The sequence below is a fragment of the Callithrix jacchus genome, chromosome X (assembly GCF_049354715.1).
Source record: "Callithrix jacchus isolate 240 chromosome X, calJac240_pri, whole genome shotgun sequence".
NCBI classification, from domain to species: Eukaryota; Metazoa; Chordata; class Mammalia; order Primates; family Cebidae; genus Callithrix; species Callithrix jacchus.
Genome location: NC_133524.1, coordinates 18979069 through 18998983, shown reverse-complemented (window position 1 = coordinate 18998983; position 19915 = coordinate 18979069). Strand labels below are relative to the sequence as shown.

At 37.4% G+C, this 19915-nt stretch overlaps 1 protein-coding gene across 8 annotated transcripts in view; it reads right to left on the bottom strand.

Moving 5' to 3' along the window:
* The window catches only part of CDKL5 (cyclin dependent kinase like 5), a 196521-nt gene that overhangs the window by 107097 nt on the left and 69509 nt on the right, over positions 1-19915 (bottom strand). For 7 of the 8 annotated variants that reach the window (XM_078362838.1, XM_078362837.1, XM_078362841.1 and 4 more), the window contains 2 exons: positions 16650-16864; positions 12706-12740 (listed from right to left, as the gene is read on the bottom strand). The exons of the other annotated variant lie outside the window; for it this stretch is intronic. In XM_078362838.1, the coding sequence (XP_078218964.1) occupies positions 12706-12740; positions 16650-16713 (99 nt within the window). In that variant the 5' untranslated portion in view covers positions 16714-16864. The remainder of the gene's footprint in view (positions 1-12705; positions 12741-16649; positions 16865-19915) is intronic. 8 annotated transcript variants of the gene reach the window in all.

The following is a 19915-nucleotide window of genomic DNA, read 5'->3' as shown; positions in this document are numbered from 1 at the left end:
GCTCACGCCTGTAATTCCAGCACTTTGGAAGGCTGAGGCAGGTGGATCATCTGAGGTCAGGAGTTCCAGACCAGCCTGATCAATATGGTGAAACCCCATCTCTATTAAAAATACAAAAGTTAGCCGGGCATGGTGGCGTGCACCTGTAGTTCTCTCAACTTGGGAGGCTGAGACTAGGAGAATTGTTTGAACCCAGGTCACGGAGGTTGCAGTGAGCTGAGATTGTGCCACTGCACTACAGCCTGGGTGACAGAGTGAGACTACATCTAAAAAAAAAAAATTAAAATTAGCCAGGCATGGTGGCATGCACCTATAGTTCCAACTACTTGGGAGACTGAGATGGGAGGATTACTTGATCTAGGAGTTTGAGGCTGTAGTGAGCCATGATTGCATCACTGTATTGCAGCCTGGATGACAAAGTCAGACCCCATCTCTAATACAAACAAAAAACAGACTCAACACAAATACAGTCAGCAGATCTTTGACAAAGGAGCGCAGGCAATCTAATGGAGAAAGCAGTATTTTCAACAAACGGTGCTAGATTAAATGCAAAAGAAAGAATCTAGACACAGACCTTACAAGTTTCACAAAAACTAACTCAAAATGGATCACATACCTAAATGTAAAATGCAAATGTATAAAACTTCTAGAAGATAACCCAGAAAATCTAGGTGACCTTCAGTTTGGCAATGAGGTTTCAGATGTCACACCAAAAGGACTGCCCATGAAAGAAAAAATGTTAAGTTGGACTTCATTAAAATTAAAAACTTCTGCTCTGCTAAACATATCATTACAAGAATGAAAAGGCATGAAAGACTGGAAGAAAATATGTGCAAAACACATATCTGGAGAGTGTTAGCACTGAAAATGGCAGAACCGGGAAATCTAGGACTCTCTCTCCACAGAAACAACTAATGAGCTGGCAAAAAGTATCAGAATCAACTTTTCCACAACTCTGCAACTATTCAAAAACTCACAACAACCAGGGGAAGGCTTGGTGAAAGAGGCAGCTGCTTTGTGATAAGATAACACTGTGCATTTTAAATTGCCCGCCTACCTTCACCCACATATCATATCCATGGCAAATGAGAAGACTAGAAGTAGAGGGCAAGTTCCTCAACCTGATAAAGGACATTTACAAAACCCACAGGTAACAGCATGAATACTCGATGGTAATACACTGATATCTAATTACATGTATAAACCATATTTTGTTCATTATATACATATACAATGAACATGATGTTTTCAAGGTTCAACCATATAATATTGTTATATGTTGTTCCAATATTGTTCAGCCATATAAAGGAATGAAGTTCTGATACACACTACTTGAAAACATCATGCTAAGTGAAAGGAAATCGGACACAAAAGGACAAATACTGTAATATACACTTACATAAAATAACTAGAACAGGCAAAAATCATAGAGATAGAAAGTAGATTAGAAGTTACTACTACTGGGGATGGGGGAAATAAAGAGTTATTGCTTAATTGGCAGAGAGTATCTGTTTGGGGTAATGAAAAAATTGTGCAGTAGTAATGGTTATGTACACTGTGAATACAACTAATGTCAAACTGTGGCCTTAGAAATAGCTAAAATGACAAATTTTATATTACATATATTTTACCACGATAAAAAAAAAATTGAAGCTGCTATGGTTTCATGCCTGTAATCCCATCACTTTGGGAGGCCAAGGCAGGCATATCACTTGAGGTCTGGAATTTGACACCAGTCTGGGCAACATGGTGAAACCCTGTCTCTAGTAAAAATATAAAACTTAGCCAGCTGTGGTGGCACATGCCTATAATTCCAACTACACAGAAGGCTGAGCCAGGAGACTGGCTTGAACCCAGGAGGCAGAGGTTGCAGTGAGCTGAGACCGCATCCCTACACTCCAGCCTGGGTGACAGCCTCCATCTCAAAAAAAAAAAAAATCTGTAGTATTTCCATATACTAACAACAAACAATCCAAAAAAGAAATTAACAGCAATTTCATTTAAAATAGCAGAGAGGTGCGGTGGCTCACACTTGTAATCCCACCACTTTGGGAGGACAAGGTTGGTGGATCACATGAGGCCAGGAGTTTGAGACCAGCCTGGCGAATATGGCGAAACCCTGTCTCTACAAAAATATAAAAATTAGCCGGGCGTGGTGGTGCACATCTGTAATACCAGCTACTCAGGAGGCTGAGGCAGGAGAATCGCTTGAATCCAGGAGGCAGAGGTTGTAGTGAGCCAAGATCACACCACTTCACTCCAGTCTAGGCAACAGAGCAAGACTATCTCAAAAACAAAAAAAGGCATCTGAATGAATAAAACATCTAAGAATAAATCTAACCAACGAGGTAAACGACTAGTACACCAAAAACTACAAAACACTGCTAAAAGAGGTTAAACACTTAAATAAATGGAAAGGTCCCATGTTCATGAATTGAAGAATTTACAGTTAGGACGACAATACTACCCAAAGCAATCTACAGAGTCAATGCAATCTCTATCAAAATTCCAACAGCTTTTTTTTCCCCCAGAAATGAAAAAACTAATTTCAAATTCACATGGAATTGCAAGGAGCCCTTGATGGCCAAAATAGTATTGAAAAAGAAGAACAATGTTGGAAGACTCACACTTCTCAATTTCAAAAGTTACTACAAATCTATAGTAATCAAACCAGTGAAGTACTGACATAAATATAGGCACATGGCCCAATGGAATAAAAGTGACAGTCCACAAACAAACCCACATGTCTATGGCCAACTGATTTCCAACAAGGGTGCCAGCACCAGTAATCGGAGAAAGAATGATCTCTACAAATTCAGGTACTGGGACAACTGGATATCCACATGCAAAAGAATGAAGTTAGACCCCATCTTACAACATATACAAAAACAATACAAACATAATGAGAAATTACTTAATAGGTACAACGTACATTCTTTGAGTATGGTTACACAAAAACCTCAGACTTCATCCACTATGCAAATAAACCTGTGTAACAAAACTGCACTTGTACCCCTTAAATTTATAAAACGTCATTAAAAAATTTTTAACTATACAAACATCAACTCAAAATGGATCAACAACCTAACATAAGAGCTAAAACTATACTACTGTACTATTTAAAAAAAACCATAGCAGTAAGTCTTCATGACACTGGATTTGGCAACAGTTTTAAAAATATGAGCAATAAAGAAGAAAAGTAAGATAAACTGGACTTCATCAAAACTAAAAACCTTGCGCATCATCTGGCATACTAAGAAACTGAAGAGGCAACCTACAAAATATTTGCAAACCATCTATCTGATAAGGAATATATATTTAGATAATATGAATGACTCCTACAATTCAACCAAAAAGACAACCCAATTTAAAAACCCTCAATGGACTTGAATAGACATTTCTCCAAAGAAGATATACAATTGGCCAAAAAGTACATAAAAAGATGCTCAAAATCACCAATCATTGGGGAAATGCACATCAAAACCACAATGAGATACTATACTATATCCACTAGGGTGGCTACAATTAAAAAATAATTTGGTGGCCAGGCATGGTGGCTCACATCCATAATCCCAACACTTTGGGAGGCCATGGTAGGCGAATCGCTTGAGGTCAGGAGTTTGAGACCAGCCTGGCCAACATGGTGAAACCCCATTTCTGCTAAAAATAAAAATGGCACCACTGTACTCCAGCATGGGCAACAGAATGGAGATGGGGGGTGGGAGGGGGGGAAGAGGAGGAGAACAATCATACAATGTTATATGATTCAATTTATGTGAAATATCCAGAATAGGTAAATACAGAAAGCAGACTGGTGCTTACCAGGGGCAAGGGAAAATGGGGGGTAAAATAGTGAGTATAGAGTTTTCTTCTGGGGTGATAAAAATGTTTTAGAACTTGAAAGAGGTGGTGATTGCACAACATTATGAATGCACTCAATGTCACATACTTGTATACTTTAAAATGGTTAATTTTGTTATGTCCTTTAGGAAATTAACTTATTTGCCAAAAAAAAAAAAAAAAAAAAAAAAAAGGAAATTAACTTATTTGAGCACCAGTTTCCTCCACATAAGAGAAGGATAATTCCTTCTAACTTTTATGGTTATTATAAGGATTGAAAACAACACGAAAATAAAGCAGCTAGCACAATGCCTGGAAGACAAGAGGCACTTGAAAGCCACTGTTTCATCTTACTTTCTTATTTACGTCCACTTGAATCTCACTATTTTTCTCCAAAGAATTTCACACTCATAAATCTCTTCATATTTATGAGAATGTCATTCTCTTGAGCTGAAGAATTTTTTCACAGTCTCAATGAGAACTGTTTTTTTTTCTTCCTATTCATCTTCGGGTGGAAAGGGAGCTCTGCAGGTCAATGATGTGACAGAGGGTAAATAGACTGTATGTGTCTCTGTGTGCCTAGTACCCAGCAAATTCCACATCTCTGCTGTGACAGTTGAGATGTGAAAGAGGTAACCAATACAAAACTTCCTGCCCAGCCATTCAAAGGATTTACTCAAGTCCAGATCAAGGGAAAAGTAATTTTCACTGAAGTCCCCCACCTTATTAACCTTATTTCTCAGGCTTCTAGAGCACCAAGGGCAAAGAGTCAAATAGAAATTGAGACTGTGGTTCACTAAGGCCACTATGCTGTTCCCACAATATTCTCCTAATTAGGGGTTGCTCAACATCAGAAGTCAGCAAACTCTTTCTATACAAAGCCAGATAAATATTTCAGACTTTGTGGGTCAGTGTCTATTGCACCTACTCCACTCTGTCATTGTATTGCAAAAGCATGCATAAAAAAATACTTAAATGATAAAAAAAAAACTTAAATGAATGAGTGTGGCTGCATTCCAACAAAACTTTATTCATAAAATAGATGGAGGGCCAGATTTGGCCCACAGGCAATAGTTTGCCAACTCCAGATCTATACATCTGGGGGAGGTTCTCCTGCCCATTCTAATATGGTAGAATCTTAATAGCAATGACTTGGGCCTCCTAGATCAAGTTTCAACTGTGCCATTTGGGGAAGGTTCTATAATCCATCATTACTCCACCAAGGATTCTGGGCCCTCTGACACTTACAGGTAAAATAGAGGTTCTCACTATACCATTCTCATTCAGTCCATTATCAGCTAATAATGCTACTCCTTAATTCTATTCCAGCTTTGTGGTAGTTCTCTGTGGGGTTCTGGGAAATGCTTTCCCCTAACCACCTTTATTACTGACCTGAGTTTTTCCCAAGCAGGCTTCAGTGGAGAATTTATTGGGGGGAAAAAAAAGGGAACGGTTTCACACTATCATGTCAACTACCACCTTATCTTAAATTTACCTCTCCCAAACTATACGTTAAGCTTCCTGACAATAGACAACATGAGCTTATATTTGTTAATTTATCCATGTTAGATTAAATTTCTTAAAAGTAAGAACTACATCTTACTGTTTTTTGCAGAGTCAGTGCCTAGCTAAGTGCCTGATATTTTATGGACACTCAACAGATTTTTCTTACTTAAACAGATGTCTGGTTGAATTTTACTTTATGAGGCCATGCCTAGAACACAGTTTTTTAAGTATAGGAGGTAGTTTTAGAAACAAAAGAAGTTGATTTTTTAAAATTAAAATGCTTTTATATATGAAAGATATCTTTAAATTATGAAATATGAACTACAGCTTCTAATTACACAGTAAATCAGTGCTGGATTACTTCTTATGTAGAAATAGATTACCATGTACTACGTTGTGGTTTATTTTTGCTGAGACAGCGTCTCGCTCTATTGCCAAGGCTGGAGTACAGTGGCACGATCTTTGCTTACTGCAACTTCTGCCTCCCAGGTTCAAGCAATTCTCCTACCTTGGCCTCCCAAGTAGCTGGGATTACAGGTGTCCGCCACCATGCCCAGCAAATTTTTTTGTATTTTTAGTAGACATGGAGTTTCACCAAGTTGGCCAGGCTGGTCTTGAACACTTGACCTCAGGTGATTTGCCTGCTTTGGCCTTCCAAACTGCCGGGATCCATGCACTACTTTGTAGTAAGTAGTTTCAACAACTGATAAAGAACTATGCTTAAATTACTCAAGAGTTTCTACTAGATGGGCATTTGTTAATCGGTGAATATATATTGCAGGCCTGTAGGGGGAAAAATGATTCACATTCATTTTTGTTCCTGAAGTTTTGAAGAAAAGTGGCATTAAGGAGCTAGAATAAATCACTTAAGCACATTTATCAGAGACTAATGAAATTACTCACCTTATAGTGCAGGAGAGATGTTCTCTTCTTTGAACTAATAATATTTTTATGATTACCATAGGAAGGACTTTAAAGACAACCTATAAGTAGTCAATAAATAATAATGTTAACTTAAATTAGAGAACTGAAGATGAAAGATGTAGTAGAGAGCTGTTGCAGAATAGCAGGGACCCAGTTCCTGAAGAGGGATGAAAGATGTTCCCAAGATTTGAAACTGGAAAAGCATTCCAGTCAACTCATCCCCTACAAGAGAGGGGGAAATGATGATTTAGGAACTGAGTTAACTGTGAAAAGGAAGAATGAGGAAAAGTTTTCAGAGTAGAAAGAGGTAATACTAATTATAACACGATCATTTCCTTACTGTTTACTAAAAAACTGTCAAAAAATAAACTAAATGCAGATTCGGATGATGAGGATAAAGGCAACCAGGAAGCTTGCAAAGGCCCAAAACTCTTCGAGTTCCCTAAAAAAGTAAGATCAGGTCAGGCACAATGGCTTATGCCTGTAATCCCAGCACTTTGGGAGGCCGAGGCAGGTGGATCACCTGAGGTAAGGAGTTCCAGACCAGCCTGACCAACATGGTAAAACACTGTCTCTACTAAAAGTACAAAATTAGCTGGGCATGGTAACGAGTGCCTATTATCCCAGCTACTCAGGAGGCAGAGGCAGGAGAATCACTTGAACCCAGGAGGCAGAGTTTGCAGTGAGCCAAGATAGTGCCATTGCACTCCAGCCTGGATGACAAGAGCAAAACTCCGTCTCAAAAAAAAAAAAAAATCAGATCAGCTTGGAAAATGACATATGAGCCATTATTTCTTTAATAGATAAAAAGACAACAGAAGTGGCCAGGTGCAGTGGCTCATACCACTGTTCGACACCAGCCTGGTCAACATAGCAAGACCCCATCTCATTAGAAAAAAAAAAGACAACAGCGGCATTTGTAGTTTTTCCGATATCAACAGTCTAGCAAAATCTCAAATACAAAATATTATAATACAAAGAATTAGAATTTGGGTGAGACTTTTTCAGTGTTCTAGACACTGTCCTAGAATTAATTGGAACAGGAACAAAACCCAGGACAAGAGCAGAAACCAGACACAATGGTTCTCTATGAGTGCCTCTCTATGAGGAGAAAAATCTTTTTCCTTAAGTATCTAAGTATCTTCTTAAAATTGTTTAGCAATTAGAAAAAAAGGGTAGGCTGGGTGCAATAGCTCAAGCCTGTCATCACAGCATTTTGGGAGGCTGAGGCAGGTGAATCACTTGAGGTCAGGAGTTCAAGACCAGCCTGGCTAACATGGTGAAACCCCATCTCTACTAAAAATACAAAAATTAGCTAGGCATGGCAGCTCATGCCTGTAATCCCAGCTACTCGGGAGGCTGAGGCGTAAGAATTGTTTGAACCTGGAAAGTGGAGGTTGCAGTGAGCAGAGACTGTACCACTGCACTCCAACCTGAGCAACACAGTGAGACTCCAACTAAAAAAAAAAAAAAAGTAAGAAAAGAAAGAATGACAACTCCTGTCTCATGCTCAAGTTAGCTATTTCCAGAGTCAGATCAAAGCCTAGTTCCACCATTTATCAGCCACATGATTTTGGCCCTATTACATAGCCTCTCTGAGACTCAGTCTCCTCGTCTGTAAAATGAAGCTAAGAAGAGAGTTACCCTATTGCAGAGATTGAGACATCTAGCGGAGTGTCTAGCATATGGTAGATGCTCAATAGGTAGTATTTGTTAATACTAGGTTTTATATTCTGCTGCCATTTTTATTCTTTATTATTAAAGCCAAACTCATTATTTCTCCCCCCAAACTGATATACCTTTTATAAGTTTTCCAGTCAGATAAATAATACCAAAGCTTTTCTAGTTTACCACATTCAAATTCCTAGAGTCATCTTTCATCCTCCATAAGGACCAAGTCCCTGCTACTCTGCAACAGCTCTCCACTACATCCTTCATTTTTAGTTCTCTAACATAAGGTAATTATTTATTGAACATCTATAGGCTGTACCCCAATGATGGAAGTTCACAGCTTTGTATAAACGTGTATCTCAAAAGCATATGTGACCTACTACTTCAAAATAAACAAAAACTTCTCATAAGTCAACCACAGTCACGGGAAACGGATTATATGAATAAGCACTTTCTGTCCTAGGCTCAATGAGCATCACTCTCCAGCCTGTCTATCAAGCCGTACAAGTCTACTCCTCCAGTTCTCATTGAATGTCTTTACTTCAACCCCAACCAGTTCTCCTTGCCTTGTTGTAAGCATGACCTCTTTGGGTCTTTGCTAAGAAAAGCATGCTATAAAATATGCCTATCTCACAGGCACTTTAAAACAGACACACAACGCTGGGCGAGGCGGCTCATGTCTGTAATCCCAGCACTTCGGGAGGCCGAGGTGGGTAGATTAGTTGAGGTTAGGAGTTCAAGACCAGCCTAGCCAATGTGGTGAAACCCTGTCTCTACTAAAAATACAAAAATTAGCAGGGCATGGTGGCACATGCCCTGTAGTCCCAGATACTCTGGAGGCTGAGGCATGAGAGAAAAAAAAACAGACATGCAAATAAAAAGATAATTAACTATGTATATCTGCAGGGTAAAGGTCCAAACCAGAACATCTTTTTTTTTTTTTTTTTTTTTAAATTCTTTTGAGATGGAGTTTCACTCTTGTCACCCAGGCTGGAGTGCAGTGGTGCGATCTGGCTCATTGCAACCTCCACCTCCTGGGTTCAAGTGATTCTCCTGTCTCAGCCTCCCGAGTAGCTGGGACTAAAGGCATGTGCCACCACTCCTGGCTAATTTTTGTATTTTTAGTAGAGACGGGGTTTCACCACGTTGGCCAGGCTGGTCTTAAATTCCTGACCTCAGGTGATATGGCTGCCTGAGCCTCCCAAGGTGCTGGGATTACAAGCATGAGCCACTGTGTCCAGCCTAGAACATCTTTCAAATGTGAGTAGTCCTAAGGAGTCCTAAAAAGAAGCTTAGTCACTGCTAAGAGTTGTCATATGCATGTCAATGTGTGTATATAACAACTTATTGTTCTATATGCAATAAATATATACAGCTTAATTTTGTTAGCTGTCAAAAAAAAAAAAAACAGTACAAGCTATATTTCTCCTTTTAAATTGAGCAGCATTTCAGTAAATTAAGAAGTATGGTCTTTGGTCTGGATTAGCCCGGTGTCATAGTCTGTGCGCAAAAGACAAAATACACCTATTTATCAGCATGACCTCTAAATTACTGCAACAGTACACAGATTAAAACAGTGACTTTCTTCCATACTTGCTCAAATAAACAACATAAGAATTATTTAATTATGTATACACCCACAGCCAACCTTTTCAAAAAGATACCCAATTTACACATAAACAATCACACAAACCTGACTTTACAGTTTTATAAACACTTCACTAAATTTTTAAAGGTATGCAAAATATATTGGCCTGATTACATATGAGTACAATCAGGAAGATTATATACATTTTTAATTATAACATGAGTTTCATTATAATCCATTTGTTTGACCCTAAAGCGTCAATCTTACCAGAAGCATCAAATTCTCTATTTTTGGATAATGGGGTATAGATTTGAAGGTCTGATTTTAGCTGAGAAAAGGATATACTATCTATAACAAGCCTAATGACTAAACAGCTGCAGATTCTAAAAAAGAGTTTTATAATACTCTGAGATAGGCACTAATTTATGCTTTAAATTTTCCATTCAGTGATATCTTTTTAGACACAAGCAAGGAGAAAGCAACAACACTTAAGGAGCTGGTGTGTGACCTCATGTAGTGAAGGACAGCAAAGAGAAAAATGTTTTAGATGTATCTCATCTGCAGCCACCTCATAGGCTTGGTTTCTTTTTTTTTTTTTTAAGTATCTATTCTTCTATCTCTTGAGACAGACCATAAAGCCAAATGAAGGCAAGAAAAGTATGGTTTATTTATCCTTGTAACTCCAAGTGCCCTACACACAGTAACTAAAAATCAGAGTTCACATTTAGAGTTGGTCTCCTAAGAGCAGAGATGTCCATTCTCATCCACTTTCACACTGGGCCCATCCTGCTGGCACTAACTGTGTGTTTTGAGAACCAGGTACACAAAAACAACCATTTTAACAAATCAGTAAATGGAAAGATAAAAACAATATATTTGAATAATAACTTAATTTTTACATAAAATGCAGAAGGAGAGCTTAAAGTCACATGACAGTATAGAGAAAAAGGTCACAGGTTGAAGTATGACAATGACTGTGAGAAAACATTTGGACTCTGTACCTGATGTATAATATATACCAGATATATGTATACGTAATTCATATTTATGCATGTGTATATGTACGTATGTAACATATGTATATATCTCAGAAATCTCTGAGTTTTAAAACCCAAGATTAGAAGAACTGAAGCTTCCATTTGCAATGTTATATAAACAGAGCCACTGTATAAAAGGAGGTTTTATGTTCAAGAAACAGTCAAATTTAACTATGAAACTAATAACCTATTTCCCCCAAGTAATATGCACCCAGGAATTTCTTTTTAAGCTTCAGAAACTTATAACTAAAGGCAACTCATTAAAAGTATAGCATTTAGCATTTTATTAGGGAGCTTTTCATTTGTTTAATTTCAAACCACAGTAATATTTCTTAACAAGGTGCTCAAGGTGCTAAATTTATTTTTATTACATTTATTATTTTAAATTCTTAATCATCTTTAATCAAGAACCAATAGTATTCAAACCATTTTTGAAAATTTAATGGCAAAGAAGTCTTCAGATAACTATTATTAACATTAAATAGTTCAAATACCCAATTTCAAGAATACAAAAGCCATTGCCTAAAAGTGAGAGATCTGTGATTTAAAACACAAAAATATATTAACTATCACAAAGGCTGAAATCCAAAAGGCAGGTAGGATTTTGTAAAATAGGAAAGAAAAAGCAAATGTAAGAGTATCATCTTTATTTACACATGTGTGCATATTTACACACATACACACATATATTATTTTCAATAGATGACAGATTTAAGAGTTTAAATGTCTTGGGTTAAATTGCTAAAATCATCACAGACAAAACCTTGGTCTTAACAAATTATATGCAAATAAAGCCAAATACTCAGATTAGGTATGCCATCATAGAAAAATATTTAAGCGAGTGTTTGTTACAGTTTCAGTACTTGCCATCTGAAAGTTACTCTCCAAGTAAAACATGCTTACCATTGAACAACAGCTATGGAAACTTCCAATAACTTCTCTGAATAATTGCTGATTATCATACTAAAATAATTTCTAGTAAGGTTCATTTCACAGCTGTTCAAGGATGATCAACTATAGCCAATAATCATAATCACACACTATTATCCCAAGTCTTAGCTCATATCCAAACACCTACCTTACTATCCTTCAAATCTAGATTCAAATGCATCAAGCAATCTAAGTTAATGGGTCTCTATGAAAAATACTAAAAAAAAAAAAACTCTTTGCTCGTAAGTACTTGAACATAAATTAAATCTGTCACTGCCTTGCTTTCTTCTTCCCATCCCACCACCTTTTCTCTTTTCTCATTAGGCAGCTTTTCATTTATAGAGTCATGCATCACTTAATGACAAGAATACATTCTAAGAAATAGGCCATTAGGTGATTTTATCACTGTACAAACATCATAGAGTGTACTTACACAAATCTAGATGGTACAGCCTAATACATACCTAGGCTACATAGTATAGCCTATTGTTCCTAGGCTATAAACCTGTATAGCATGTTACCTTACTGAGTACCACAGTCAATAAATATTTGCATATCTGAACATATATGTTTTTTATCTAAACAAAAAATACCATATCATAATCTTATGGGACTATCGTACATGCTGTCCACTGTTGACCTAAATGTCATTATGAGGTGTATGGCACAGGTCGGCTGAAAAAAAAAATAGCACGCGATTGCTAAGAACTAAGAACTACCCAACCATGATCAACCTTATCTAAAAGTAGTCTCTTTCTGGACGCATTCACATATTAATTCTACTTCATTAAAGAACATCATCATAACCAGAGTTTTAATTACAGGTTGATCATCCTTAATTCCAAAATCCAAAATGTTCCAAAATCCAAAACTTTGAGTACTGATATGATGCCACAAGTAGAAATTCCACATATAAGTACATAAACTTTGTTTTAGGCAAAAATTTAAAATATTGCATAAAATTACCTTTAGGCTATATGTATTAAGTATACATGAAACATAAATGAATTTCTTGCCTAGCCTTGGGTCCCATCCCTAATATGTCTCACTATATAGATGGAAAAATTCCAAAATCCAAAAAAATAAAAAACATTTCTGGCCCCAAGCATTTCAGATAAGGAATGCTCAACCTGTACATGCCTACATGCACAGAGCACTGCATTAGTGTCAACATATATAGATATTTCTTTTTAAAAATCATGTACTTGCCTTGTGTCTGCATTTAAGTACAACTCCATAGGCTCCTATAATAAAAAGAAATAAACAATCAAGGGCATGCATACAAATTATAGGTCTTGAAAAAAATCAAAGCTCTGCTATATTGACATTGCTTCTCAGTGTTATAATAATGACTCTTAAAGTGACGAGATTCTATAGTGGTAATGCAATAATGAGCCACATACAAATGGAACATACTTTATTATACATTTATTACAAATCAAGAGTATAGACAAGTCATTTCCTCCAACAAGTATTTTTACATGTTTCTCTTTTTAAAGAAAATTTCATGGGAGATATGTTTAAATGTAGGCTTACACATTTATGAAGATAAGATTTGGTCTTAACTTTGAAAATTAACTCAAAAGATTCGCTGGAACTTAAGAGCTAGGCCAGCCATGGTAGCTCATGCCTGTAATCCCAGGACTTTTTTTTTTTTTGAGATGGAATTTCGCTCTTGTTGCCCAGGCTGGAGTGCAATGGCGCAATCTTGGCTCACCGCAACCTCCGCCTCCCGGGTTCAGGCAATTCTCCTGCCTCAGCCTCCTGAGTAGCTGGGATTACAGGCACGCGCCACCATGCCCAGCTCATTTTTTTATATTTTTAGTAGAGACAGGGTTTCACCTTGTTGACCAGGATGGTCTTGATCTCCTGACCTCGTGATCCACCTGCCTCGGCCTCCCAAAGTGCTGGGATTACAGGCTTGAGCCACCGCGCCCGGCCCAATCCCAGGACTTTTGAAGGCCAAGGCTGACAGATAACCTGAGGTCAGGAGTTTGAGACCAGCCTGGCCAACATGGCAAAACCGCATCTCTACTAAAAATACAAAAATTAGCTGGGCATAGTGGCGGGCTCCTGTAATCTCAGCTACTTAAGAGACTGAGGCAGGAGAATCGTCTGAACCCGGGAGGCAGAGGTCGCAGTCAGCTGAGATACCGCCACTGCACTCCAGCCTGGGCAACACAGCAAGACTCCATCTCAAAAAAAAAAAAACCTTAAGAGCTAATGACATCCCAATAGTAAGCTTAAGCACAGAGCTCACCAAATACACTATCTGTTCTATGAGACATTAAAATCTAAAATCTTCCTCTAGGATACTGAAATGGCCCTCTTTTTTTTTTTTTTAAGTTTTTTTGTAGAGACATGATCTTGCTATGTTGCCTAGGCTGGTCTCAAACTCCTAGCCTCAAGCAATCCTCCCACCTCAGCCTCCCAAAGTGCTGGGATTACAGGCATGCATCACCACACCCAGCTGAATGTCTCTCCTGACTAGCAAAATGGTACAGGCCTCAGTATTCCAATTAATAGCTAGTAGGATTTGCTACCTTTTGCCATAAAGACTCACTTCATGCACAAAGGCCACATGTATTTCTTTGTATTATTTTCTTTAGTGTATTTCGATAAGTAACCACCTTTGGGGTTACTATTATTGAGGCAAAAGACTTCTTCCTTAGAAGTAGAACAGAGTTGACAGCAAGGTACCCAGGAAACCGAGGTTAAAAATATAGTGCGAAAAATCTAACTAAGAGAATCAAAATGTAATGAACGATAGCTGAGCTTTGCAGAAACATCAAGAACATTAACATTAGCAGACTGGCAAGCCTGCATTCATCTACGAGAAGGGGGCTTCAGGGAGACAAAATTGGGAAATGTGTCTCCAATAGAGTCTACAGGACCTGAACAAGTCTCCCTCACTTTGGTAGAGATGGATGAATCCTGTTATCACAGCGCAGAACCAGCCATTATAACCATCTAACTTAACCCCACAATTGCCAGGCAATTGTCCAATTCTCTAACTGCCTATGCCAGTTTTTCTACGGGGTGGAAAATACACTGTCTAAACTACAAAAATGTAGACTTTGCTTGACAGATTTTTTTCTTTCTTGAAATGGAGTCTCGTTCTGTCGCCAGGCTGGAGTGCAGTGGCACGATCTCAGCTCACTGCAACCTCCACCTCCCAGGTTCAAGCAATTCTCCTGCCTCAGCCTCTCGAGTAGCTAGGACTACAGGTGCACGCCACCAAGCCCAGATAATTTTTGAATTTTTAGTAAAGATGGGGTTTCACCATGTTGGCCAGGATGATAGCAATCTCTTGACCTTGTGATCCACTCGCCTCAGCCTCCCAAAGTGCTGGGATTACAGGCGTGAGCCACCACGTCCGGCGACAGAGTTTTATATACTTTATATGTATATCCTAGCCAAAAAAATATGTGAAGTGACTTCCAAAGAAAGAAACATACAGCAATGGTGGTTCTGATTACAACTTAAAGTAATATATTCTAATATATATATATATATGCCTGGTAATTTTGAGCCAGTCCCAAAGAAGATGATCGATCACCTATGGCTATACTGAGAAAAACAAGTTATGATCTAGGAAAACTTAGGCCCAGAATCTGGAACATTCTAACATTGTTACACCCTATGTGATAGCCTTCTACAGTCAGCACACCTTTATTGCATTAGTCTTTAACTCTAATACTTTTGAAAAATAAAATAAACAAAAAAGGCAGCCATTATAGAACAGATGGTAGGCAAGACACTGAGAATGAATTTTTATATAACATCAATGAAGAAATGGAAAAGGAGTTGACTAGGCAAGGAACAAAGACCTATTTGTTTTACATGATTTGAACTTCAGACCTTGAAACAAGCATCCAATGATTAAACTATTTAATTTTTTATACATATTTGAAAATTTTGTATACATACATATACAGCTTAAAACTTAACAGCTTTCTGTTCACATAGGTAAACTTTTTTACAGTCTTTTAGGAATTCAAAGTTTATTTCAAAAAACTGAAATATGAAATTTTTGTAACATGTTTTAAAGATATAAATGCTGAGAAACCATAATTATAATCACTTGTCCTCTGTTAACAGAATCCTTGATCAAAATTCCCAAAGTTATCTTTAAGTCTAGAGCAAAAATTACTAAGCAGGAAAAATCAGGAAGAAATGAATTTTTTTAGGAGTCAGTTTACACAAAATGACATCATATTTCATCAAATCAATGGCATTCCCTTGGTTGTGGGCATTATTTTATGTACTATTAGGAAAGGAAGAGTGCTGTCAATTAAACCATGAGATGATACTGATTATAAGATACATCCTGATTTCGGAGATAAAATTGTGTGCCTCAGAATTTACAAAATGTAATCTCTTTTTCAAAGAAACAGAAGCTATTCATTCATTTATTTACCATGTATTAAGTAAAATTTAACATATACAAATAAATTTTAAGTTATTCAGCTGGGTACGGTGGCTCACACTTGTAATCCCAGCATATTGGGAGGCCAAGGCAGGTGGATTACCTGAGGTCAGGAGTTTAAGACCAGCCTGGCCAACATGGTGAAACCCAGCCTCTACTGAAAATACAAAAATTAGTTGGGCACAGTGGCTCAGGCCTGTAATCTCAGGAGGCTGAGGCAGGAGAATTGCTTGAACCCAGGAGGTAGAAGCTGCAGTGAGCCGAGATCGTGCTATTGTACTCCAGCCTGGGTAACAGTGAGACTCTGTCTCAAACAAATAAATAAATAAATGGAATTTACGTTATTCAAAATAAGCCTAGCTGATATAAAAATAAAATGTAACCAAGAAAAAAAATGTAGACTAAGGAAGAGCTCATGATTGCTAAAAAAAAATGAATGAAGGCAGTCAAGACTGTTTTAACACTGGGGCTCTTTTTAAAAGAAATGGGTAAAAAAACCTTTGATTTAGTAAACTTTAAAGGGTTTTAAAATATCATTAATTTTTTATTGGAGAGTAAGACCCAAATTGTTTAAGAGTAATTTTATTTTTAATATTTTACTCTCAGACACACATGTGAATTGATACCGGTTAAATTAACAGAATAAGACTAGTAACATTTTGGTGGTAGGAACAACTAACTGCTCATTGCTCCAAACTCAAGGAACACAAAAATTCCAACTTACCTTCACCTACAACCCCAAGGATCTCAAATTTATTCATCACATTACCAATGTTAGGAATCTTCATGAAGACAAACTCCTCTTTTGATGCAAGCCATAAAACATGGCACCAAAAAAGCTGTGCAGTAAGAACAAAAACCCTTCTGAAGGAAGAAATTCTCACTGGTTGGTGGGAGCTTTCACATATTTGTTCTAATCATCAAGTATTAAATGATTTCCTGAAAAAAACAAACACAATTAAAAGCCATAAGTTTTATATTTGCAGTACTCTAATAACCTATCCTACCTTTTTATATAGTTACTTTCAATCCATTTTAATGTTTTATACATTTAAAATGAACAAGAAACCAACAGTAATAGGAGGGAAGAATCCAAAATGGGACAAATACAAACAAACAAATGAACCTCTCTGTATTTGAAATCATTAATATAACCACACTTTAGGGGACCAGGGCAAATGAATTAACCACAGGTAACTTCTGAAAACAGCATTTTCACTATCTACTCTCCCAAAGCTAAAAACAAAAAGAATTATAAACAAATACTATACTCTACTTAGATACCTGCTTTTATACAGTGACATGAAACTTGTTTGTGTGTATGCTAAGATTGGGCAAATAGGTAAATATTCTGTGAATATACTGACCTTGGTTTCTTAGTCTCATAAAAGGGAGTAACAAATATAAAAAGGGAGAAGGCTTGGAGTTGGAGTTAACAATACAAGCTCAGTTTTTAATATACTGAGGGCTATAGAAAGATATAAATGTTTTTGTGTAAATATACACTCACATACCTATATTCCCTAGCTCTGTCTGCTGAGAAGGCCTAGAAGCAATGATATCCCTATAGCTATGAACACAGCTGGTGCTCTAATGCTCTAATAAAAGGAACTACGATTCCTTGAAGAAATGGCTGCTTCCAAGGCTAGGGCAGGAAAAGTACAATAGGAGCCTAGGGTATATTTTTGTGGAGCCAGAAAGGAAATGCTCAAAGAATGATAGGGGTACCTCAAAAGGACACAGGAATCAGACTGATGTGACTCCCAGTGGCCTAATTGGGAATATACCAGCAATGAAATAAATAAGCACAGTAACAGATTATAACCCATATAATTTTTTTTAAGTGCTTACTGACATAAATAAATGAGGGAGACGAGAAAGCTCTTTTGGGGAGTATAATGCCAAATAATAAATGTAGTGATGGAATTAGAAAATCGCCATTTGGCAATCACTCTTGGTAATAATTATTTCAAGCAAGTACGATCAATATATGCTAAAACTAGTGGTTGAAAGTTTGATGGAAAACAGGATATTATCTAATCTCAAAGTATCTCCCCACAAGATACCTATTAATTACAAGAAGAAAAATAGTAATTTTACACTGACGAATCCTGCCAGACACCACCTTAATTAAATGATCAAGTTAACATCATCAATAAGAGGACAAAACCAACATTATATGCCCCCTGATAGGATGCATCACATCACCACTTCTGTGGCATTCCTGCCAGAAATGCAAAACCTGAATCTAACCACAAGAAGCAACAGATAAGCCCAAGTTGAGGGAGGGGCATTTTACTAAATAACTGGCCCATATTCTTTTAAAATGTCAAGGTCATGAAAGACATGAAACAACTGAATAACGAGAAGCGACAACTCCAGATTAAAGATTAAGAGATATGACAGTGAAATATAATGGCATGATCCTGGATTAGATCCTGAACAAGAAAAAGCTTTTTTTCTTTTTTGGCTATAAAGAACAACTGATACAATTCAAATTTCACAGATTATAGTACTGTTGTCAGTTTTCTGATTTGCATATTAGTACTTTGGTTATATAAAACAATGTTCTCATTTTGAAGAAATAGCACTAAAGTTTTTAAAGGGGCATCATGTTTGCAACTTAAACCACTGAGAAAAATTACATCTGTATATGGGAGAAAAGAAAAAGAGACAGGAAGAATGATAAAGCAAATATGATTAAACGTTAACACTTGGAAAATCTAGGTCAAGGATATAGGAAGTAGGAAATTCTTTGCACAGTTTTTGCAATTTTTCTCTATATCTGAAATATTTTCAAAATAAGTTCTTTTGTTTCAAAAAACCTATCGTATCTCTAAAAAGAATAACATTGGTACCAACACAAAATATTGTTTTAAAAGGAAGAAATAAACCTAAACAAGTAAAGAAGTTCCTCGCTGCCTGTAAAATCTGAACCTTTTAACAAGAATACCCCATGTGATGTGGATAAGTACTGTCAAGAAGTGCCCTTTCACACAATGATGGTAGGAATGTAAATTGGTGCAAGCTTTCTAAAAAGCAATATATACACAATTAGGTGATTTTAAAATATGCATATCCTGATAAGGGCATCTGACAAAAACCTACAACAAACATCATTCTTTTTTTTTTTTTTTTCTTAATTGAAACAGTTTCGCTCTCGTTGCCCAGGCTGGAGTGCAATGGGACACTCTCGGTTCACCACAACCTCCACCTCCCGGGTTCAAGCAATTCTCCTACTTCAGTGTCCTGAATAGCTGGGATTATAGGCATGTGCCACCACACCCCGCTAATGTTTTCTATTTTTAATGAAAATGGGGTTTCCCCACGTTAGTCAGGTTGGTCTTGAACTCCCGACCTCAGGTAATCTGCCTGCCTCACCCTCCCAAAGTGCTGGGATTACAGGTGTGAGCCATCACGTCCAGCCCAAACATCATTCTTAAATGTAAAACAGGAGACATAGTTCCTTTAAAACTTAAGAACATATGCTGGAGGTGGTGGTTCACGTGAATAATCCCAGCACTTGAGGAAGACAAGGTAGGAGGATTGCTTGAGCTCAGGAATTAGAGATCAGCCTGAGCAACACAGAGAGATCCAGTCTCTACCATAAAAAAAAAAAAAACAAAAAACCTAGCCTGGAGGGCAAAGTTGTGGGAGCTGAGATGGGAGGATCACTTGAGCCCAGGAGGTCAAGGTTGCAGTGAGCCATAACTATGCCACTGGACACCAGCCTCAGCAATAGTGTGAGACCCTGTGTCCAAAAAAACAAACAAAAACATGACAAGGAGTTCTGTTACTAATACTTATTAACATTAGTATTAAACATCCTAGCCAGGCACAGTGGTTCATGTCTATAATCCCAGCACTTTGGGAGGCTGAGATGGATGGATCACTCATGCTCAGGAATTCAAGACCAGCCTAGGAAATATGGTGAAAGCTTGTCTCTAGAAAAAATACAAAAATTAGGTAGGTGTGGTAGTACACATTTGT